The 23,375-nt window shown below is 47.4% G+C and overlaps 1 protein-coding gene across 2 annotated transcripts in view; it reads left to right on the plus strand.

Moving 5' to 3' along the window:
* The window catches only part of LOC138795690 (T-kininogen 1-like), a 69,576-nt gene extending 58,510 nt beyond the window's left edge, over positions 1-11,066 (plus strand). For both annotated transcript variants that reach the window (XM_069975103.1, XM_069975104.1), the window contains one exon: positions 10,570-11,066. In XM_069975103.1, coding sequence (XP_069831204.1) covers positions 10,570-11,046 — 477 coding nt within the window. In that variant the 3' untranslated portion in view covers positions 11,047-11,066. The remainder of the gene's footprint in view (positions 1-10,569) is intronic.
* The last annotated feature ends 12,309 nt before the right edge of the window (positions 11,067-23,375 follow it).

Raw genomic sequence — 23,375 nt, forward strand, 5'->3', positions numbered from 1 at the left:
ACTAATTTGTCTGTGCAGCGGATTAGGCACAATCTCAGGTCTCTTACTGTCATGAGGTGTCAAACAGGAGTTGTTTGTGCCACACTCTGGCATGGCTCGCCTTTCCTTCCTCCTCACTTCTTCTTCATGAATAATCAATGCTGCCCGGCCTCCTGCTCGCTCAGCCGTCAGCCAGTGTCTCTGACTGCAGATCAGTCCTCCGTAGACAATTTATGTCTGAAAGAAACACTCAGATATATTAGAATTTCTGAGGTCAAATGTGTTGGAGCTGTGGTCTAGGGGTAACTCACCTGTCTACAAACCTGCCAGCAGTTCTTTCTTTAGCTTGAATTCCCTGATGGAAATAAATGTTTTTTGTTTCTCATTATTGTATGATTTTTAAGTTCCTACACAGTATTTTCTTAGTATTTTTGCCAGTTTTTTTCTACCAAAACAAAGAGTGGATAGAAAACACAGAAAGGTTATGTTCACACACTGTTGAAATTGAAATTAAGATAAAGGCATTTGCCATTAACCCCTTAACGACATCGGGCGTAAACTTACGCCCTCGCGCCCTGGTACTTGGCGCATCAGGGCGTAAATTTACGCCCGATGTTTCCCCGATCGCTGCGTGTTCACACACAGCGGTCGGGGAAGATGGCCTGCTATAAATCATAGCAGGCCATCTTAGCTTCACGGCACGGGGGGTGGTTAACACCCCCCGTGCTTACGATCGCCGCTATAGGCTGATCAATTCGGATCAGCCAATAGCGGCGATCGGAACCTTTCCGGGTCATCGGCGACCCGATGACCCGGAAAAAAATGGCGGTCGGTGCTGTCCGAGGACGGCACCGACCGCCATTACTGTAAAAAGTAATGGTGATCGCCGCGCCACCGGCCCGATCGCCGTGAACGGCCGGCCGGTACCGGCCGGCCATTCACGGCGATCGGGCCGGTGGCACGGCGATCAGAGTCCCACAATATAGTAAATACCTGCCCTGGACCCCTCAGCTAGGCAGCCGAGGGGTCCAGAGCAGGTATTTGTACATTACTCACCTGTCCCGGGCTCCTGATCGGCGTCTTCCGGGTTCGCGGCATCCTCGTCTTCGTTCGGGTCTTCGGCTTCTTCCGTGACGTCACGTTCGGCTTCTCTCGGCTATTTTCGGCTCCAGCGTCGGCTCTTTCCGTATTTTGCGCTCTGCTGCCCTCTAGCGGCTGATATGTGTAATACACTTATCAGCAGCTACAGGGATGTTCAGAATGTAGAAATTTTTATTTTATTTTTTTTTCAAATTTTTTTTTTTCTATTTTCCGCACCCTATCGCCGCTGAGTGTTGATCAGCATCGCACGAAAGTGCGCTGCTAATCAGCAACTCCTCCTTTTTGGCGTAGGGTGTTTTTTTTCTATATTCTACTGCCACGGTCTGCTTATAAGTGCCGCACATAAGTGCGGCATTTATCAGCAACTCCTTTGTTGGCGTAGGTTTTTTTTTTATACTTACTGTAAAAAAACACGTAAAAAACACTACATTACACCACACTACATTGAATAAAGTTTGACACTACACCACTACATACCCCATATACCAATCCCCGTATAAAGATGGCCCCCAGGGTGTTTTCGGCGTCAGAGGGATACGTTATTATTACCTCCGACACCGAAACAGCCAGTGAGGATGAATGGGGGGTCCTTCGTTCCTCCATTCATCCTCATCATCCTCATCCTCCAATGACGTATCTGGGGGTAGCGTAGCGTACGCTGCCCCCCAGACACATCTTTTCCGCCAGTACCGTCCCAATAAGAGATGACGGTATGGAGTGAAATTCTACAAACTCTGTGAGAGTACCTCAGGGTACACTTACAGATTTCGGGTACGTGCACACTGCGGAATGGCGAAGGATAACCCTTTGTGCATTCCACAGCTGGCACCCGCCGGTGGACTGATGCAGGCATGTGTCTCCACCCGTGTCATAGAATCCATTCTATGCACGGGCGGATTCCATCGTCCATCCAAAGAATGAACACGTTGGACGGAGAGCGGAATCTGCCCGTGCATAGAATGGAGTCTATGACACGGACGGAGACGTGCGCCTGCATCAGTCCGCCGGTGGGTGCCAGCTGTGGAATGCACGACAGGTTATCTGTCGCGATTCCGCAGTGTGCATGTACCCTTAGAGTGTATGTAGGAAGGGACACCCGAATGCAGCCCCCAGATGCCCCCTCCCCCCCATCCTCGGAGTTAGTGGGAAGTTCGTCCGGGAACTGATCTTCCCACTGCTGGATAAAGGTCACCACCTGTACGGGGATAACTTTTATACCAGTGCCCCCTCCTCTGGTCTCTCGCTGCCCTGTAGCTTGCGGCACGATCCGAACATATCAGAAGCAGTAATAGCGCCCTAATATTTAGCAGCCATGGAGCGGACCCAGCGCTTCTGGATATGAAGGACCCCGTATCGCACCAGGACAACATTTTCCAGGTGACGTCCCCCACACTGGAGAACGGGAGACCCCAGAAGAAGTGCAGAGTGTGGGGTAACAGGGGGATCAGGAAGGACAACATTTTCCAGTGTGCCACCTGTCCTGATCCCCCCGGCCTCTGCATACTGGATCGCTCCAAGGCGCACCACACGTCACTGGGGTTCTACATTATCTAAATTCTGTCCCTTATTCCTATTTCAGGGGTCACGTTGATCCAGGGATTAGTCTGATCGCCATTATGGAGTCGGGAAGGAATTTTTCCCCTGTGATGAGGCTACTGTCGTCTGCCTCACGAGGGGTTTTTGCCTTCCTCTGGATCAACACAGGTTGAGTTTGATGGACACCTGTCATTTCCAACCTTATAAACTAATAATTGGCCTAATACCCCCAAATAAATTAGAATTGTCCCTTTTCCCCAGCTAAGTAGGTATGGCCGCCATTCCCATTAGAGGATGCCATGTCGCAATTACAAAGCCTCTGTGCGGCCAGGACAGTAGAAACCCCCCACAAGTGACCCCATTCTGGAAACTACACCCCATAAGGAATCTAAGAAGGGAGGCAGCGGGGATATGGCCCCCTGGTGACGGCCACATTTGGGACGTGAAAATGAAAAAAATTGTATTTTTTATTTTCTCGGCACATGTTCTACGTAAGTGCCCGTCACCAGTGGGGTCCATATGCTCACTGCACCCCTTGTTAGATTCCTTATGGGGTGTAGTTTCTAGAATGGGGTCACTTGTCGGGGGTTTCTACTGTCCTGGCAGCACAGGAGCTTTGTAATTGCGACATGGCCTCCATCCTCCATTCCAGCCTCTAAATGGCGCTCTGTCCCTTTGGTGACTTGCCCTGTGCCCATATGGCACATTATGTCCACATGTGGGGTATTTTCGTACTCAGGGGACACTACCCTACACGTTTTGTGTTCATTTTCTTTTTAACCCCTTGTGGAAATGGAAAAAAATCAAGGCTAGACCAACATTTAGTGTAATTTTTGTAAAATTTTTACTCTAAATCATTAATCTTGTCATGTTTTTTCATTTTCACAAGGGGTTAAAAGATAAAAAAAACATTTAATGTGTAGAGCAATTTCCCCTGAGTACGGAAATACCCCACATGTGGACATAAAGCGCCATGCGGGTGCAGGGTAAGCCTCCGAAGGGAAGAAGCGCCATTTGGTTTTTGAAGGCTGGATTTGGATGGAATGGATTTCGAGGGGCCATGTTGCATTCAAAAGGCCCCTGTGTTGCCAAGACAGTTGAAACCCCCCACAAGTGACCCCATTATGGAAACTGCACCCCTCAAGGAATGTAACAAGGGGTGTAGTGAGCATATGGACCCCACTGGTGACGGACACAAATGTGGAACAATGTGGCGTGAAAATGAAATATTACATTTTTTACACTATAATGTTGGTTTAGCCTTGAATATATCATTTTCACAAGGGGTTAAAAGAGGAGAAAAAAAACAAAATGTGTAGCGCAATTTCCCCCGAGTCCGTAAATACCCCACATGTGGACATAAAGCGCCATGCGGGTGCAGGGTAAGCCTCCGAAGGGAAGGAGCACCATTTCGTTTTTGAAGGCTGGATTTGGATGGAATGGATTTTGAGGGGCCATGTTGCATTCAAAAGGCCTCTGTGTTGCCAAGACAGTTGAAACCCCCCACAAGTGACCCCATTATGGAAACTACACCCCTCAGGGAATGTAACAAGGGGTGTAGTGAGCATATGGACCCCACTGGTGACGGGCACAAATGTGGAACAATGTGGCGTGAAAATGAAATATTACATTTTTTACACTATAATGTTGGTTTAGCCTTGAATTTATCATTTTCACAAGGGGTTAAAAGAGAAAAAAACACACAATATGTGTAGAGCAATTTCCCCCGAGTCCGTAAATACCCCACATGTGGACATAAAGCGCCATGTGGGCGCAGGGCAAGCCTCCGAAGGGAAGGAGCGCCATTTGGATTTTGGAGGTTGGATTTGGCTAGAATGGATGATGAACGCCATGTCGCATTTACAGAGCCCTCGTGCTGCCAAAACACTGGAAACCCCCCACAAGTGACCCCATTCTGGAAACTGCACCCCTCAAGGAATCTAACAAGGGGTGCAGTGAGGATATGGACCCCTTGATGACGGGCACATTTGTGCCATGAAAGTGAAAAAATGAAATTTTTCCCTTTCACGTCACATTGTTCCACATTTGTGCCCGTCACCAGTGGGGTCCATATGCACCCCTTGTTAGATTCCTTGAGGGGTGTAGTTTCCAGAATGGAATCACTTGTGGGGGGTTTCCAGTGTTTTGGCAGCACGAGGGCTCTGTAAATGCGACATGGCCCTTGAAATCCTTTTCAGTGAAATTCAGCTTCCAAAAGCCAATTGGCGCTCCTTCTCTTTGGAGGCTCGTCCTGCGCCCCCTTGGCACTCTATCGCCACATGTGGGGTATTTCTGTACTCGGGAGAAACTGCGCTACACATTTTTTGTCTTTTTTTGCCTCTTATCCCTTTAAGAAAATGAAAAATTGAAGGCTAGAACAACGTTTTAGTGTAAAAAATAAATTTTTCTTTTTTCACGCCATATTGTTCGGAAAATCTGTGAAGCACCTGTGGGGTCCAGATGCTCACCGCACCCCTTGTTACATTCCTTGAGGGGTGTAGTTTTCTAAATGGTGTCCCTTTAGGGGTGTTTTTTAGGTTTTGACACCCCAGAGCCTCTGCCAACCTGAAGTGGTACAGTCAAAAATGACCAAATATAACGGAGGCGTTGAAATTCACTAGGCGCTCCCTTATATCTGAGGCTTGTGGTTGCGTCAAATAGCGCAATAGGGCCACATATGGGGTATTTCTATAAACTGCAGAAACGGGGCAATAATTATTGGGGTGCATTTCTCTGGTAATAGGTTTATAATTATGAAAAATATTGGATTACAATAAAATCTCTGCACAGAAAATTAAAATTTTCAAATTCCTTACACACTTGGCTTTTATTTCTGTGACTCCCCTAAAGGGTTAAAACACTTTCTGGATGTGCTTTTGCAGAGTTTGGGGGGTGCAGTTTCTGAAATGGGGTGCTTTGTGGGGCTTTCTAACATACAGGCCCCTCAAATACACTTTAAACCTGAACAGGTCCCTAAAAATATCTGATTTTGAAATTTTACTGAAAATTTGGAAATTTGCTGCTAATGTTTTAAGCTTCCTATCGTCTAAAAAAAATGAAAGATAGTTTAATAAATGCCGCCAACATAAAGTAGACATGTTGCTAATGCTATTTAATATATAATTTATGTGGTATAACCACTTTCTGTATACGCAAAGAAGTTTCAAAGTTGGAAAAATGCATTTTTTCACATTTTTTCACATTATTTGGGTTTTTTTCATAAAGATTTGTTATGAGTATCGACTCCAATTTACCAGAAATGTAAAGTACAATATGTCACGAGAAAACAATCTCAGAATCAGCCGGATAGGTAAAAGCATCCCGAAGTTATTAATGACTAAAGTGACACTGGTCATATTCATAAAATTTGTCTCTGTCATTAAGGCCATTTCAGGCTCTGTCCTTAAGGGGTTAAATGACGCCCAACCACTCAATTTCAACAGTGTGTTTACAATCCACTCCTGGTTTTCATTGAAAAATACTGATCAAAATACTGAACAAAAATACTGTGTGGGAACATAGCCTTAAAAATGATACAATAATGAGAACTAAAAAGACTTATATTTCATTTTCATCAGGGGATTTGAACTAAAGATTAAACTGCTGGCAGGTCTCTAGACAGGTCACAGCTAGATCACAGCTCCAACACATTTGGGCTCAGAGATTCAACTATACCTGAGTGTTTCTTTCAGACATAAACTGATTACAGAGGAATGATCTGCAATCAGAGACACTGACTGACAGCTGAATGAGCAGCAGGCTGGGCACTATTGATTATTTATGAAGATGGAGTGGTAAGGCGTGCCAGAGTATGGCACACACAACTCCTGTTTGACTCCTGATTACAGTAGGAGAACTGAGATTGTGATTAATCCACTGCATGGACAAATTACCAAAAGGTACCATGCTCATAAGGGGACTGCCAGCTACAGCACACTGTCAGCACCTTAGATAGGGCCGGGAGCTGACAGATTCCCTTTGAGAAGTCAATTTTCAATTTCAATTCAAGAGCCACAGTGCTTTGATTTTATCACATACAGGGCTGGTTGGGGCACCACAATCTCTAGTTTTTATTAGTATATTTTTTATATTTTTCTTCAATCTGCAATCCTTTGTGTTTACAACATTCACCATATGAGAATATTATTCTTATAGCTTAATAGATCAGACAGTTGTGCATGCTATGATATGAAATATATTTATTTATTTTTACATGTTTTATTTGTAAAATAGTAAAAGGGGTGATTTAAACTTTTATTGGGTGAGGGACTATGTATTTAAAAAAAAAAAGGGGGGGGGAAACATTTTCTTCATATATCAATACATAACATTTCACTATGTCATAATTTTCTTAATTGATGTTAGAAAAATATTTTTAAAAATAACTGCCCCACGCGACCATAAATGTAGTTGAAAAAGTAGTGTGAACATGGCCTTAAGACTAGAGATGAGCGAATTTGCCGAAGTTCGGGTTTGTATGAACCTGAACTATCGGCTTCTGATTCCGGCTGCAGCCTCCGTAAACAGGGTGGATACAGCGTAAGGACTGCCTGGAAAACTGTCAAAAACAGCCTATGCCAATGTCTGTATCCCAGTTTTCCGGGCGGTTCGTAAGGCTGTATCCACCCTGTTCGCGAAGCGGGCAGACAGTGGGAATCAGAAGCCGATAGTTCAGGTTCATACGAACCCGAACTTCAGCAAATTCGCTCATCTCACCTTATACTTTCTGATGCAAAATCAGCGCCTGACCTCTTTATTTTGGGAGAGATGAGCTGCGAGGAGAGTGCTCACCTTTGCCTAATCCCTCCCCCTAGAAAACACAGGAAGGCTCGGCCCCGCTGAACGTTCCTGTGTATGGGGAGGATGGGTTGGGACGGGAGAAAAAACTGATGACCGAAAGATTGTTCAGCCGTCAGTTATGGAAAGTGTATCGGGACCATTTTACAATATGAATTATGGCATTTTTCTCAATAGAACACTGTATTGATTTTACTGTTTTAGGCTGGGTTCACACACAGTATATTTCAGGCAGTATTGTGGTCCTCATATTGCAACCATAACCATGAGTGAATTGAAAACACAATAAGGCTCTGTTCACACAATGTTGAAATTGAGTGGATGGCCGCCATTTAACAGCAAATATTTGCTGTTATTTAAAAACAACGGCTGTTGTATTGAAATAATGGCAGTTATTTGCCGTTTTATGGTAGCCATCCGCTCAATTTTCACATTGTGTGAACAGAGCCTTATTGTGTTTTCAATCCACTCCTGGTTATGGCCAGGGGCGTAACTAGAAATGGCTGGGCCCCATAGCAAACTTTTGATTGGGGCCCCGCCGCCCCACCCCCTCTCGATCGACCACTATGCCATCAACACACTCAGCTCTACACAGGTTCTGTACACCATATAAATTACAGTACAGTTACATCAGGTGACTTACAGGGGACGTCTTCTCTGATCGGAGTTCTTCCCTTTTCATTTTCTTTTCCATCTGCCCTGGGCCGTTATGAGAACCTTTCCGGGCCACGAATCCACAGAATCTGCCAGACAGACATATTAGTCTCCTCACTCTGTCACCATCCTCATCTCTACCAACTGCACATCTGTATTGGCCCCTTTACACCCACATTTAGTGGGTAGGCTGACTCTATGTGATCCCATTTTAGTATATGGCCATCCTCTCTGTCGCCCCTCCTTATAGATAGCTTCCTTATGTTGCCCCCCCCCCCGCTGTCCCCCTTATAGATTCCCCCCCATGTTGTCCTCTTATAGATGGTCCCCTATGTTGCCCCCCCTATAGATGGCCCCCTCTTCCCCTATATTGTCCCCTTATAGATGGCCCCCTTTCCCCCTTTATTGTCCCCTTATAGATGTTCCCCTCTCCCCCAATGTTGTACGTTTATATCCCCCTCTCCCCCTATGTTCTCCCCTTATAGATGGCCTGCTCTCCCCCTATGGTGTCCCCCCCTTATAGATGGCCCTCTCTCTCCCCCCCTTATAGATGTCCCCCTCCCCCCCTTCCTTATAGATGGTCCCTCTCTCCCCCCCTCCCTTATAGATGCCCCCCTCTCCCCCCCTTCCTTATAGATGTCCCCCTCCCCCCTTCCTTATAGATGCCCCCTTCTCTTCTCCCCCCATTCCTTATAGATGCCCCCTTCCTTATAGATGCCCCCTTCTCTTCCCCCCCTTCCTTATAGATGCCCCCTTCTCTTGCCCCCCCTTCCTTATAGATGCCCCCTTCTCTCCCCCCCCTTCCTTATAGATGCCCCCTTCTGTTCTCCCCCCCCCCTTCCTTATAGATGCCCCCTTCTCTTGCCCCCCCTTCCTTATAGATGCCCCCTTCTCTCCCCCCCCTTCCTTATAGATGCCCTCCTCTCCCCCCCTCCCTTATAGATGCCCCCTTCTCTTGCCCCCCCTTCCTTATAGATGCCCCCTTCTCTCCCCCCCTTCCTTATAGATGCCCTCCTCTCCCCCCCTCCCTTATAGATGCCCCCTTCTCTTCCCCCCCTTCCATATAGATGCCCCCTTCTCTTCCCCCCCCTTCCATATAGATGCCCCCTTCTCTTCCCCCCCTTCCATATAGATGCCCCCTTCCTTATAGATGCCCCCTCTCTTCCCCCCCTTCCTTATAGATGCCCCCTTCTCTACCCCCCCTTCCTTATAGATGCCCCCCTCTCTTCCCCCCCTTCCTTATAGATGCCCCCTTCTCTCCCCCCCTTCCTTATAGATGCCCCCTTCTCCCCCCCTTCCTTATAGATGCCCCCTTCTCTCCCCCCCCCCTTCCTTATAGATGCCCCCTTCTCTCCCCCCCCCTTCCTTATAGATGCCCCCTTCTCCCCCCCCCTTCCTTATAGATGCCCCCTTCTCTCCCCCCCCTTTCTTATAGATGCCCCCTTCTCTCTCCCCCCCCCCCTTCCTAATAGATGCCCCCTTCCGAGGAAAGCAAGTTTAAAAAAATAAAAAAGTCACCTAACAACACGCTCCCCCGTCGAGCCTTTTTCCTGTCACCCCCTGTCTGATGCGCGGCTGCCGTCTGATGCCGCGTCCTAGCCCCGGCAGCGCGCGTATCATAGAGTTCTGTGTGGGCCTGTGGCCGCGACTTCCGGCACACGTCTCTGTGCCGGAAGTTGAACTGCAGCACAAGCCCACACAGAACTCTATGATATGCGCGCTGCCGGGGCTAGGACGCGGCATCAGACGGCAGCTGCGCATCAGACAGGTGGTGACAGGAGCGCTGTGGACCGGTCCCGTGCTCCTCCTGGCCCAGTGACTCCTTTTCCCTATGGTTGGGGAAAGGAGTCTCCGGGTCGGGAGGAGCACGGGACCGGCCCCCGGCTACAGCACCCGGGAGGCATGCTCAGCCGCCGGGTGCTGCAGGATATGTAAGCTCCAGGGGCCCGCACCACGGGCCCCTGATGCGGCGGGGCCCCGTAGCAGCCGCTACGGCTGCTACAGCGGTAGTTCCGCCAGTGGTTATGGCCATGTTCACATGGCGTAAGAGGCCGGCCGGCCCGTGACCGGCTGGATGATCTTTCGGCCTGCAGAGTTCTAAAGCGGGTGCCCGCATCAGAATTCACCACAGCACACTATAAAGCTTGCGGCCGCAGCCGCTCGCTTCATAGTGTGAACTGACTGAGCTTTCTGCAACCGCTATTCAATGAATAGCGGCCCCATAGACAGCAAGCCAACTTATTTTTTTGTATTTACTATGGCCGTTGTTGCAATCTGCAACAACGGCTGTAGAAATATGAAAAAATACGTTGTTTGAACATAGCCTGAGGTTGCAATATGAGGACCACAATACTGCCTGAAAAATACTGTGAGTGAACCCAACCTTATCTAGTACATTATTTTACATGAAACATCATGAAAAATATATAAAGGTTTTGTGTATTGAAATTTTAAACAGAAGTAAAAAGAACTCTGATTTACTTATTTACATATGTTTTACAGTTTCTTGGGCGCATTGGTGGCCTGTCCCCTCTTCGTCTTACTCGCAGTATTCACCACATTAGAAATGATATGTTAAATCTCCTTGAGCCTATTAAGAGCACAGGGCGACTGAGACAAAGCCGACACATACATAATAATAATAATGATAATGATAAAGGACACAAATATGAAAAAAATAAGAAAAAAAGCAAGAAAGAAAAACATAAGTATAAACATCAGACATCCTCTTCGGAAGAAGACAACAATGATGAAGTCCCCCAAAATCCTCCCACTGATATTATCCCAAGATGTCCTGGAAGAGTGTGGCAACCAAAAGGCCTGAGTCTGAGCATTCCTACAGTTAAAACATTAGACATTAATGATCTTGCTCTTGCTCTTGATGGTTTAACTCCGTCAACAGATCAAGATCTAAAAAAGAATGAACCAATCACCCCAATGCAAGCTGCAGGTTTTAATGATGAAGACCTTTTAGGTTAAATCAAGGGATAAATTACATTTCAGCTCAGCTGTGATTAGTTGCTGGGGCCAGTTTGCACCAGTCAAAATTTTACACCCTTTGATAAATCTCCCCCAAAATGTTTAAGAAGGATTTGTCATTTGTTTTTGAGTGGAGTATTTGTTTATACGGTGTTTGACTCTACTGTACAGAATGTATTATATACAAGTCTAACATCATCTAATTCAACGGTTCCTAATCTCCCTGTAATCAATACAGAGACAAAATATTGTCTATTACCAAACAGTATTTAGTTTCTTTCTTTTTTTGCGCCTTATCCAGAATATATATGTTTACCAGCAGAGGGTGCTCTGTCCTCGTGTACAAGGTGCAGTACAAAAGGATCCAAGTTAATCTTAATTTAATTAAGGCTATGTTTACATGCTTTATAAACAACGGCCGTTCCACGCGAACAGCCGTTGTTTAATGCTACCTACAGCCAGAATTCATGATCATTAATTCCGACTGTAGATATTGTAAAAAAAAGGTCTATTCATGGTTAATGGACGTTGTTTGTATAGTGTGTGAACATAGGGGGGGTTTATGAAGTCCGGCGTTTTTTTACGCCGGGCTTACAAATGTGCCCGCAGCTCCGGAGCTCATGTATTTATGTAGAGGCGCATTGCCTCTACATAAATCCCGATCGCACGGAGCCCGTCTGTGCGAAAATTTTGAAAACTGCCGCAGCTCAGAGCGTAGGTTTCAGTATCATTTCTCCACAGAAAAAAATGATAAATGTGGCGCACGCAGAGGCTGCGCCCCCTCTGCGTGCAGCCGCACCCCCGTAACGCCCCCTCTCCGCCCCACTGGCGAAGGTGGCGCAGATGGGGAAGATGTGAAAAAAATCTTCGCATAAATACTGCTAATATTTTTAGGCCGATTTTCCCCATCTGCGCCTAAAAAAGGCATTTACGCCTTTTCATACATGTCCCCCCTAGTCTAAGAGTATAATGCTCAGTAGCCAGGAAATGTTTACAAGAATAGGAAGTTACTATATTAAATCTAGTCATAGTAAGTAAGTTATATACACAGGGCAACGACTGTGAAAAGATAGCTTCTGAGTGTAAGAGGATCCTGTCATTGATTGGATGCCTTTCTATTTCAAGTGCTGAATGTTATGTAAAACCCAACAGTCCCTAAAGCACAAAAGCAAGGTCAGGTTCACCACACATTTTTGTTTTCTCAATCTTTACCTTTGAAAAGCCATAATGCTTTTAATTTTACATGTACCGAATCAAACAATGACCTATTGTTTTGGGGGACCAATCTTTTTTTTATAATTACACTTTAGATTTTCCTATAAAACATGCAGTGAAACGGGGGAAAATGGTGAGAGTAAAAAAAAAAAATTCTAATGTGGGGTTTCATTTTTACGTTGTTCACCATGTAGTGAAACTGATCTGTTATCTACAGTCTTCAGGTCAGTATAATTACATCATTATTTCCATTTCAATGGAACTGAGCTGCAATATCAGACACAAACTGAGGAGAAGAGTTTTCTGTTTTTGTAAGCCCGTAGAACAACTTTGACTCAACTTTCTACCACTTCAGCCTGCTGGGTGCATGCTTAATCAATTCACCGAGTCTGGCAGCCTTGGGAGACCTGTCAGAGGCCTTGTTGCAGTGACAACAGATAGGAGCCGATTCGGACCACTGCTCCATCAATGACACATGGCCAGGCCATTTAAATGTTCATTTTGCATGCTTTAGTCCAGGAGAGGTGAGGTAAGTAGGGTACAGGGCTGTATCTGCCATTAGGCACTTATTGTCTTGTGCCTAGGGCAGTAGTCATAGGGTATGTGCAGAATGTCAATTCTTTGGGTGGACAGCAGAATCCACCGGCAAAAAACACTGAGTCTATGGAACGGGCAGAACATCAAGTGGAAGTTGCCTAGCAGAAACTGCTTAAAATCTCCATGGGGGGGGGGATTTATCAACGTTAAAGTGACACTGTCACCCCCAATAATCATTTTTCAATCTTTATAGGTGTGTGTAACCCACCTATATCTCTCTGCATACCTGTAATTGTTTTTGTTTCATGAGGTGGCTTTGGCTGAAATTGTAACTGTGCCGAGTATCTTCTAGCGCCATTGGGCGGGGCTTGGTCCCTGAAGCGCCACATAGCCCCGCCCATTACAGCGCTGTTGACCCCGCCCCCTTTGGCACGTCATATGTCCCGGCCGCCGCTCCCTGTTTTGAGGCCTCCTTGACGTCGGTGACGTGCGCGTCCACATCCCCCGCCGTCTTCCGCGTGCGGGAGCGTCATGTGGCTGTGCCTCGCTGCTGGCTGTGAGGAGGGTTTCACAGCCGCAGCGAGGCCTCCGGAGAGTCCCAAACAACAAGGGACGGTGCGGCCGGTGAAATCGGCGGGCTGTGCGACCGCACGCACAGCCCGGCTGTGGGTGACCCGGTGGTCACCTTCTGCGCCTGCGCGCCACATGACGCTCCCGCACGTGGAAGACGGCTGGGGATGTGGACGCGCACGTCACCGACATCAAGGAGGCCTCAAAACAGGGAGTGGCGGCCGGGACATATGACGTGCCCAAGGGGGCGGGGTCAACGGTGCTGTAATGGGCGGGGCTATGTGGCGCTTCAGGGACCAAGCCCCGCCCAGTGGCACTAGAAGATACTCGGCAAAGTTACAATTTCAGCCAAAGCCACCTCATGAAACAGAAAAACAATTACAGGTATGCAGAGAGATATAGGCGGGTTACACACACCTATAAAAATTGAAAAATGATTATTGGGGGTGACAGTGTCACTTTAAGGCTGGGTTCACACTACGTATATTACAGTCAGTATTGTGGTCCTCATATTGCAACCAAAACCAGATGTGGATTGAAAACACAGAAAGGATCTGTTCACACAATGTTGAAATTGAGTGGATGGCCGCCATTTAATGCAAATATTTGCTGTTATTTTAAAACAACGGCTGTTGTGTTGAAATAATGGCAGTTATTTACTGTTATATGACGGCCATCCACTCAATTTCAACATTGTGTGGACAGAGCCTTTCTGTGTTTTTAATCCACTCCTGGTTTTGGTTGCAATATGAGGACCACAATACTGACTGAAATATACGTAGTGTGAACATAGCCTGTCAAAGTTCAAACTTTTGGTGTAAAACGGGCAGATGCGAATGAATTTATTCCCTTGCGCCAGGGGGGCGGGGTAGGGTTGAGGAGGGGGTGAAACAAGGGGCGTGGACTCTAGGTCCGCAGAATTTATGATTTTGTGCCCTCAGGATTTAAGTGCGTTCAGGATTTATGTAGACGGAGTGCGCTTCTACATAAATCTGCATACTGTCAGCGCTGCGGGAACATTTTTAAGCCCAGCGCAAAAAATGCCAGACTTAATAAATGTCCCCCCTTTGTGTGCACATACCCTTAAGGGGGAAAGCCTGTAAAAGAGTTAAAAAAATAGTCGTAGCTGCTGCTGCCAAGCTATCCACAGTGAATCTGCAACATAATCTGCACTAACACGTATTGTTTTTGTTGCATATTTGTGAGTTGAATGAAAAATTTCTGCACTTGTGGAATCACCATAATCAGGTTTATTCAGTAAATAAGGCCCTGTTGGGTTCCCTTTGTATGGGGTCACCTTGTTACGGCAATAAGCTCCCAAAACCCCATAACTATAGTAAATCAATTAAATTTTAAATGCAAAATACTATATCATGCTTCTATGCCATTCTTTGGAATAGCATAGTCTACTACACTTTTTCATGCATTATTGTCTTTACCAGGACAAAGGGATACTTCATGGTATATTTTTATGTGATAGAGCCCCATGAGTATGCTTAGTATATTTCAGGTGTTTTTTCCACGGTACATGCAAAGAATATATCAATAACATGATGGAAACAAGGTCTTGGATATAGTTACATGTACAGCACAGCCCCTACAATTTAACACGATTGTAGAGGGCCTTCCTGTTAGAAAACAATAGCAAACCCTTTGCAGACAAATACAATGTTTAATATTGACAACAAGTTCCAAGTAACACTTTCATGAAATGAAAAATTAAGCAACATAGCGTAATTGCTACAGTCAACAAGTGTGCTATGGCCCTTGAGACACGGAAGGGTGAGAAAACAGCCTAAAGCCTGAAGGGCACAGCAAATGATATTTTTAGTGAGGGATCCAACTGAGCTGGGAAGGGATGCAGACTGCTAGGAGGCCAGTGGGCGGGAGCAGGCCAGGCTGCCAGACAACTAGTCACACTCTCTTATCAAAGAAATGAAAGATCTTAATTTATTCATATATCTTGTAGCACTCACATACAGGTATCTGACAGATTTTTGAAACCAAAGCCAGGAATAGATTTGTCAAGAGGAGAAATCTTAGGGCCCTATTACACGGGACGATTATCGTGCAAAAAATTGTTATATTGTTCTAATTTAAATGACAATCGTTCTGTGTAATTGCAGGCAACAATCAAAAAATCGTTCATATGCCATTGATTGTTGATTTAGATCTGAACCTAAAATTATCAATAATCGTTCCCTGTAATTTCACATTTGTTCACTCAGGTTCCGCTTTTGTTCACTAATCGTTCAGTGTAATTGCACATTGTTCATAGTTTTTCTGGGATCAGAAGGCGTAAACGATCATAGCAGGGGCGTAGCTAATGTCTCCTGGGCCCTGGTGCGAGAGGCCAACTTGGGCCCCCCTCCCCTCCTTTCACGACCAAGTGATGCTATTGTTGTGTGTGTGTAATATATATATATATACACACAGTGGTGCCTTGGATTATGAGCATAATTCGTTCCAGGACCGTGCTTGTAATCCAAATCCACTCTTAAACCAAAGCAAATTTTCCTATAAGAAATCATCTAAATGCAGACAATTGGTTCCACACCCCAAATATATTTATTATTCTGTACTGTACAGTAATGGAGAGGATGGGAAACACAAGGGCTGACAGAGACTGCAGGGAGCATGAAGGAATGAGCAGTACAGATGTGGGCACATACATGCAGCACTCTCTGCCCGGGGAGAGAGGGGTTACAGCTATGGAGAGATTACCCCCCCACACACAGTCCTGTTCCCTGATGTAAGCCCCAGCCTGAAGGGGATCTGCTATGATTTGGAAGGTGTTTAGAGTACAGTGCTGTAGACCCCGCTATGCAGGCCATGCCCCTTCTCCACTCGCGCTCCCACCCAATACAGGAAGTTCTTAAACCAAAGCAATGCTCTTAAACCAAGTCACAATTTAGAAAAACTGTGAGCTCTTAAACCAAAACGCTCTTAAACGAAGTTTCTCTTAAACCAAGGTACCACTGTATATATATATATATATATATATATATATATATATACACACACACACACACACCAAGACAGATATTACCTATTACCGCCATACTGTTACCGACCAAATCCTGTATACTGAGACCAATATTACCAGTAATACCAGTATATAGGGAGGAAACATTACTGCCACACCACAACCATCACCACCATATTGTTACTGACCAAATCCAGTATACTAAATCACCTCATCCAGTCATATAGAGGTGGCCCCAGCTCTACACAGGCTCTATACACCATATACATTACTGTGCAGTTATATCAGGTGACTCACAGGAGACGTCTTTTCTGATCGGAGTTCTTTCCTTTTCATCTTCTTCTCCATCCGTTCTAGGCCGTTATGAGAACTTCTCCGAGCCACGAATCCACAGAATCTGCCAGACAGATATATTAGTCTCCTCACTCTGACACCATCTCCATCTCTCTACACACTGCACATCTGTACTGTCCCCTTTACACCCTCATTTAGTGGGTAGCCTGACTCTATGTGACCTCCTAATAATATATGCCCCCCTCTGTGTATTCCCTCTCCCCCTATGTTGCCCCCCCAAATAGATGGCCCCCTCTACCCCCTCCCTTATAGATGGCCCCCTCTACCCCCTCCCTTATAGATGGCCCCCTCTCTCCTCACCCTCCCTTATGGATGGTCCCCTCTCCCCCCACCCTCCCTTATGAATGGCCCCCTCTCCCCCCACCCTCCCTTATAAATGGTCCCCTTTCCCCCCCTCCCTTATAGATGGTCCCCTTTCCCCCCCTCCCTTATAGATGGTCCCCTTTCCCCTCCCTTATAGATGGTCCCCTTCCTCCCTCCCTTATAGATGGTCCCCTTTCCCCCCCCCCCCACCCTCATAGATGCCCCCCTCCTTTCCCCCCACCCTCATAGATGGCCCCTCTTTCCCCCCCACCCTCATAGATGGCCCCCTCCTTCCCCCCACCCTCATAGATGGCCCCTCTTTCCCCCCCCCACCCTCATAGATGCCCCCCTCCTTTCCCCCACCCTCATAGATGGCCCCCCTCTTTCCCCCCACCCTCATAAATGCCCCCCTCTTCCCCCCCACCCTCATAGATGCCCCCCTCCTTCCCCCCCACCCTCATAGATGCCCCCCTCCTTCCCCCCCACCCTCATAGATGCCCCCCTCCTTCCCCCCCACCCTCATAGATGCCCCCCTCCTTTCCCCCCACCCTCATAGATGGCCCCCTCCTTTCCCCCCACCCTCATAGATGGCCCCCTCCTTTCCCCCCACCCTCATAGATGGCCCCCTCTTTTCCCCCCACCCTCATAGATGGCCCCCTCCTTTCCCCCCACCCTCATAGATGGCCCTTAACTCACCTGACATCGCGCTCCCACGTTGATCCTCACTCCTTCGCCTTCGGTCTGTCCCCGGCTGCTGCGCGGCTGCCAGGGGTGTCGCGTCTTATCCCCGGCAGCGCGCGCATCCCAGAACTCCCTGCGCGCCGGAAACCGGAAGTCAGGGCCCAAGGCGCGCAGGGAGTTCTGGGATGCGCGCGCTGCCGGGGGTAAGACGCGACACCCCCGGCAGCCGCGCAGAAGCCGTGGGAAAGACGGAGCCAGTCTCTTGTGACCGCAAGCAAAACAATGCTTGCGGTCACAAGAGTGATTGATCGGGGGGCCCCGCGGGCCCCCCTTGTGGCGGGCCCGGTCGCGGCGGCGACCCCCGCGACCACGGTGGCTACGCCACTGGATCATAGTAATGATTGTAACTAACGATTATCGTTTTGCTCCGGACTGCAGACCGGAGCCCCATTCCAGAGCCCTGGGTGATATGTTATGCCATAAGATCTTTGTTCAGTATTGACTCTCTGATATTAGGGTGTTCAACCACAGGGTCATGTTTTGGATGCGTTTAGATATCTATTTTTTTCATTGATTGCCTATTTATTTATTTATTTATTTAACTATTTATGCATTTTTGTGAGCATGTGCACTTTAGGCGGTATCTATCAGGAGTAGAAAAGAGGTGGTGTTCTCCAGCTTCATAAAACGTAGCTTCTTTATTTAGGCATCAACATATAAAGCAAAACATTTAAAAACACGCCGACGCGTTGCGAGGTAGACCCTCTTAATCATGGCACATATTACAAGTGCACAAGGAAATAAATACCTTTTGCATGATGTGACGCCTCCTGTGGGAGCCACCCACAGCTGTGGGAACCACCTGACTCTTGGAAGCCACATGACCTGCTCACACAAGATACTTAGCAAATGCGTAATGGATCAAAATTTAGTATATCAATAAACATAAATAAATCATTTCTATAATTTAATCCTCTCGGGTATCTTGTCCCGAACTTGAGAATCCAATAGGCTTCTGGTTTTCTCAGCAGGCCTTCCCAATCCCCCCCCCAGGGGGTCCATTGACCTGTTCCAGGGCGCTGACTTGCAGAGTATCTGTATTGCTATTATGACACTCAATGAAATGTTTTGAAAAACCCGAGGTCTTCGCTGGACTCCTGGATTGAAATTTCTAATGTCCGTTAAATGTTCTCCTATACGTGTCTTTAGTTTTCTAATACTCGACCCAATATATTGCACATTGCAGGCAGTACACTGTGCTAAATAGATAGTATATGTAGACGTGCAATTAATAAACGATTTAATCCTATGACTGTATCCCGTGCTGCAGGAAATGACTACTGATTGTTTTTTCACAAACGCACACAAACCGCATCTTGGCTGTGCACATATGAAAATACCCGACACCAAAAGCCAGTTATGCTGATAGTTATGGTCCCGTTCTTGCTGCAGTATACTCAGGCGTGTCGGCGTGTTTTTAATTTTTTTGTTTTATATGTTGATGCCTAAATAAAGAAGTTAGGTTTTATGAAGCTGGAGAACGCCAGCTCTTTTCTACACTATGGACTAACAGGGAGCGGCCCGCAATAAAGGTCTCACGTGCTTCCAACTCGGAGAGCCTCTATTAGACTAAAAGTGAACTATCCATAGTGAGCTGATAACCATCATTCTGTGTCTGCTTACTATTACCGCCTATCGTGCTCTACCAATGTTCACAGTTTGAACTGCAGTATACAATATGGCTACTCTATTATTACCACTTGAGAATGTACCAGACATACAACAACCACTTGACAACGTGAAATGCCGAAAAGTAGTCACAGACATCTTTTCGGGGGGGATCAGTATAGACAATGAAAGCAATGTGGATATGCACAAAGTGATCTGGACCAAGAAGAAACAATTAAAGCTTTGGTGGCATATCACTACCCTGAAACAATATGCTGAAAAAAAGTTGATCCCCCGCTGTCTGCGGGTACATAAACCCCAGGCCCGGATTGGTAATCTGGCGGACCGGGCAAATGCCCTCTGGACTGCCAAGATTACCAGCCCATGGGCCGCGGGTACGATGCATAATTACACCTGCGGCCGCGGCCCTATGCGGCGTTCGAGAACAGTACGGCCGGCCGCCGCGCTATTCACTTGCCGCTCTGACCTGGGAATATGCCGCCCATTCTTATCCCTGGCACAAGGGCTAAGTGCATAGCATGGAGGCCGGCCGCACTGTTCTCGAACGCCGCATAGGGCCGCGGCCGCAGGTGTAATTATGCATCGGTACCGGCGGCCCTCTGCAGCAGGTGAGAACAGTGCGGCCGGCCTCCATTCTATGCACTTAGCCCCTGTGCCAGGGATGGGATGGGTGGCATATTCCCGCGGCCCCCAGCCCACGCGCCGAAGCCCACGCCGAATCCCCTTACCACTCTGTGTAGCAGACGTGCCACGCGCAGGCACGTCTGCTACAACCCACTCCTGGCGGCTGACGTCACTTCCGGACGCGCCGCACAGGAGAAGACAGGAGAGCCGCAGCAGCAGAGAATAGCTGCTGACAAGAGCCGAATGAACAGCTACGGGGAACGATGTGACAGGTGAGCATGCAGTTTTTTTATGTTTCATATGGGGGCTGCACAGCAGGGGTGCATATTCTTTATGGGATATTACAAAAGGGGTACCAAATCTTTATGGGGATGTTACCCGGGGGGACCTTTATACCCCATATAAAGGTTATATATGTTATATATCGCAGTGTCACAAAGGGGAGAACTCCTCTATATGGGGATGTTACATGGGGGGGGGGATATTACTGAGTGACATCCCTGTATACTGTGTATATAGTGGGTGACATCCCCGTATACTGTGCATATACTGAGTGACATCCCTGTATACTGTGCATATACTGAGTGACATCCCTGTACACTGTGCATATACTGAGTGACATCCCCATATACTGTGCATATACTGAGTGACATCCCCGTATACTGTGCATATACTGAGTGACATCCCTGTACACTGTGCATATACTGAGTGACATCCCTGTATACTGTGTATATAGTGAGCGAGATCCCCGCATACTGTGCATATACTGAGTGACATCCCTGTATACTGTGCATATACTGAGTGACATCCCTGGGGATGTTACCCGGGGGGACCTTTATACCCCATATAAAGGTTATATATGTTATATATCGCAGTGTCACAAAGGGGAGAACTCCTCTTTCCTCTTCGGCTACGGCAGCACATATGGGTCTTCAGTACCCACTGACCCCACTCCAGGACCGCCCACCTAGATCTTAGATTAGCATAAAAAAAGGTTAGAACACCTTCCATAGGTTGGAGACAGCATGATTACCCTTAAATATCCACACCTGAGAAACAGCAATTGTGTTTTTTTCAGTCCTCTGGTCCTTCTGGTGCTACGCACCTCCAGGCTGCCCACCTCTCCACCTCCACTTAAGTAAGTATGTTTTTATTCTTTTAGGTACAAGGATTCCTAGGTTATGCGGGGCATAACTACATCGTTAATTAACAGATTCTTCTTATTAATTATGGCCCGGTTATGCATTATGAATTCCAGCCGCTGATGTTATGCTGAATACCGGTGCGGGGTCCCGGTTATGCATTATGGTACTGTTTTCCGGTGCGATGTCCCGGTTATGCATTATGAATTCCAGCCGCTGATGTTATGCTAAATACCGGTGCGGGGTCCCGGTTATGCATTATGGTACTGTTACCGGTGCGATGTCCCGGTTATGCATTATGATTCCAGCCGCTGATGTTATGCTGAGTACCGGTGCGGGGTCCCGGGTATGCATATTTGTGCTATTGCCGGTGCTTGGTCCCGGTTATGCATTGTGGATGCCAGCCGCTGATGGTATAGTATTCCAGCCACTGCTACTATATACCGGTGCAGGGTCCCGGGTATGCTTTATACTAAGTACCAATGCTGGGTCCCGATTATACATTAATTCCAACCGCTTCTATATGCCTCCTAGCTTCTAGAAACTCTTCCTAGTTAGCCTGTCAAGTGCAGTGATAGAGTAGGTAGTTGCTATTGAATTACAGTTTACCTTCAGTGGTCCGTGTTGTTTCGGTGCGGCGTTCGCACTGTGGTAACGTACTTCCGGCCGGCGCCGTTGCGATGACGCACTTCCGGCCGGCGCCGCTGCGGTGACGCGCTTCCGGCCGGCGCCGCTGCGGTGACGCGCTTCCGGCCGGCGGCGCTGCGGTGACGCGCTTCCGGTCGGCGCCGCCGAGGTGACGCGCTTCCGGCCGGCGCCGCTGCGGTGACGCGTTCCCGGCCGGCGGCGCTTCGGGATGCAGGTGGGCCATGTTCAGGCCGGTGTCCTGTACCGGAGCGCACATCAGGCGCATTCCGGGACGCGCTTCCGGTCCGGAGGGGCGGGAGTCACTTCCGGTCTGAAACCCCGGTGTCACTGTCGCCTACTATGACACCCAGCAGGTGGAGTCTCCTCTTATTTGGAAGAAGGGTATTAAAGGTTGCTGGTAAGTAACTGACACTGGTCTCTGATGTACTAGGCAGCCGGGTGCTTCCGCCACTAAGGTAATCATATGGTTCAGTTGCCCCTTCTACTAAGTTTTTTGCAGCATAGTTTAGTTAGTGTTGTTTTTGTATGTTTATATGCAGATGTCAAGCCATTCTAGTAGGAAAAGAGGCTCTAAGTCCAGGCACCGTATCTGTTCAATATGCAAACAACCTCTGCCAGATGATTCACCTAGCAATATCTGTGACCCATGTACTGCTCAGTATGCAGAATCTGCTCATTCCAGGCACTCCTCCAGACACTCATCCAGACATGCAGATCACTATCCTGCCAGCCACAAGTGTGTACTATGCCTCCGTACATTACCTGATGATTATCCTGATAATATCTGTAAGAGCTGTGCTCCTCCTAAAGAATCTTCTGATCTTGTGTCTGAGGCCAGAAAATTTTTCAACTGGTTCAAGTCTCACATGGAGGAAGCAGGTCCCTCTTCCTCGAAAAGACCCCGTAGACAATCCAGACATGATACCGCTGAGTCGGCTGACAGCTATGAGTCTGATGTCAGTTCAGGGTCTGATAAGATTACAGAGGATTACTATCTGTTCAGGAAAGAAAATACAGATAAGTTGATTGACCATGTCAAAGGGTGTATGGAAACCAAGCAGTCTGAGGGTCAGGACCAAGATAAAAATAATCTGTTTTACTTCCCTAAAAGACGTTCTTCTGTGTTGCCGGGACACCAGCTGCTAAACACCATTATGGAGAAACAATGGCAAAAGCCAGATAAGCGCCTGGACCTTGGTTCTAGATTCAAGGCGGTGTATAAACTTGATCCAGCCATGTCTGAAGCCTGGGAAGGGCCTAGTAGTGTTGATGACGCCATTGCTAACCTGTCTAAAAGGTCTTATTTTCCCAGTGATGAGTCCTCTATGTTAAAGGATGCGATGGACAGAAAGGCAGACACGTTTCTAAAGAGATCCCATGTCAACCTGGCCTCCCTAAGCAAAGCCTCACTAGCCTCTGTCCCTGTGGCAAGAGCCGTGAGAGTATGGCTGAGTCACCTAGCTACGGATATCAGTGACGGTGTTCACCGGGAGGATCTTGCTGAGCAGGTAGCCACATTAAAAATGGCGGCCGAATATTTATGCGACTTCTCCTTAGATGCGGTCAAGATTGCTGCCAAG

Source organism: Dendropsophus ebraccatus, chromosome 6 (genome assembly GCF_027789765.1).
Source record: "Dendropsophus ebraccatus isolate aDenEbr1 chromosome 6, aDenEbr1.pat, whole genome shotgun sequence".
NCBI lineage: Eukaryota > Metazoa > Chordata > Amphibia > Anura > Hylidae > Dendropsophus > Dendropsophus ebraccatus.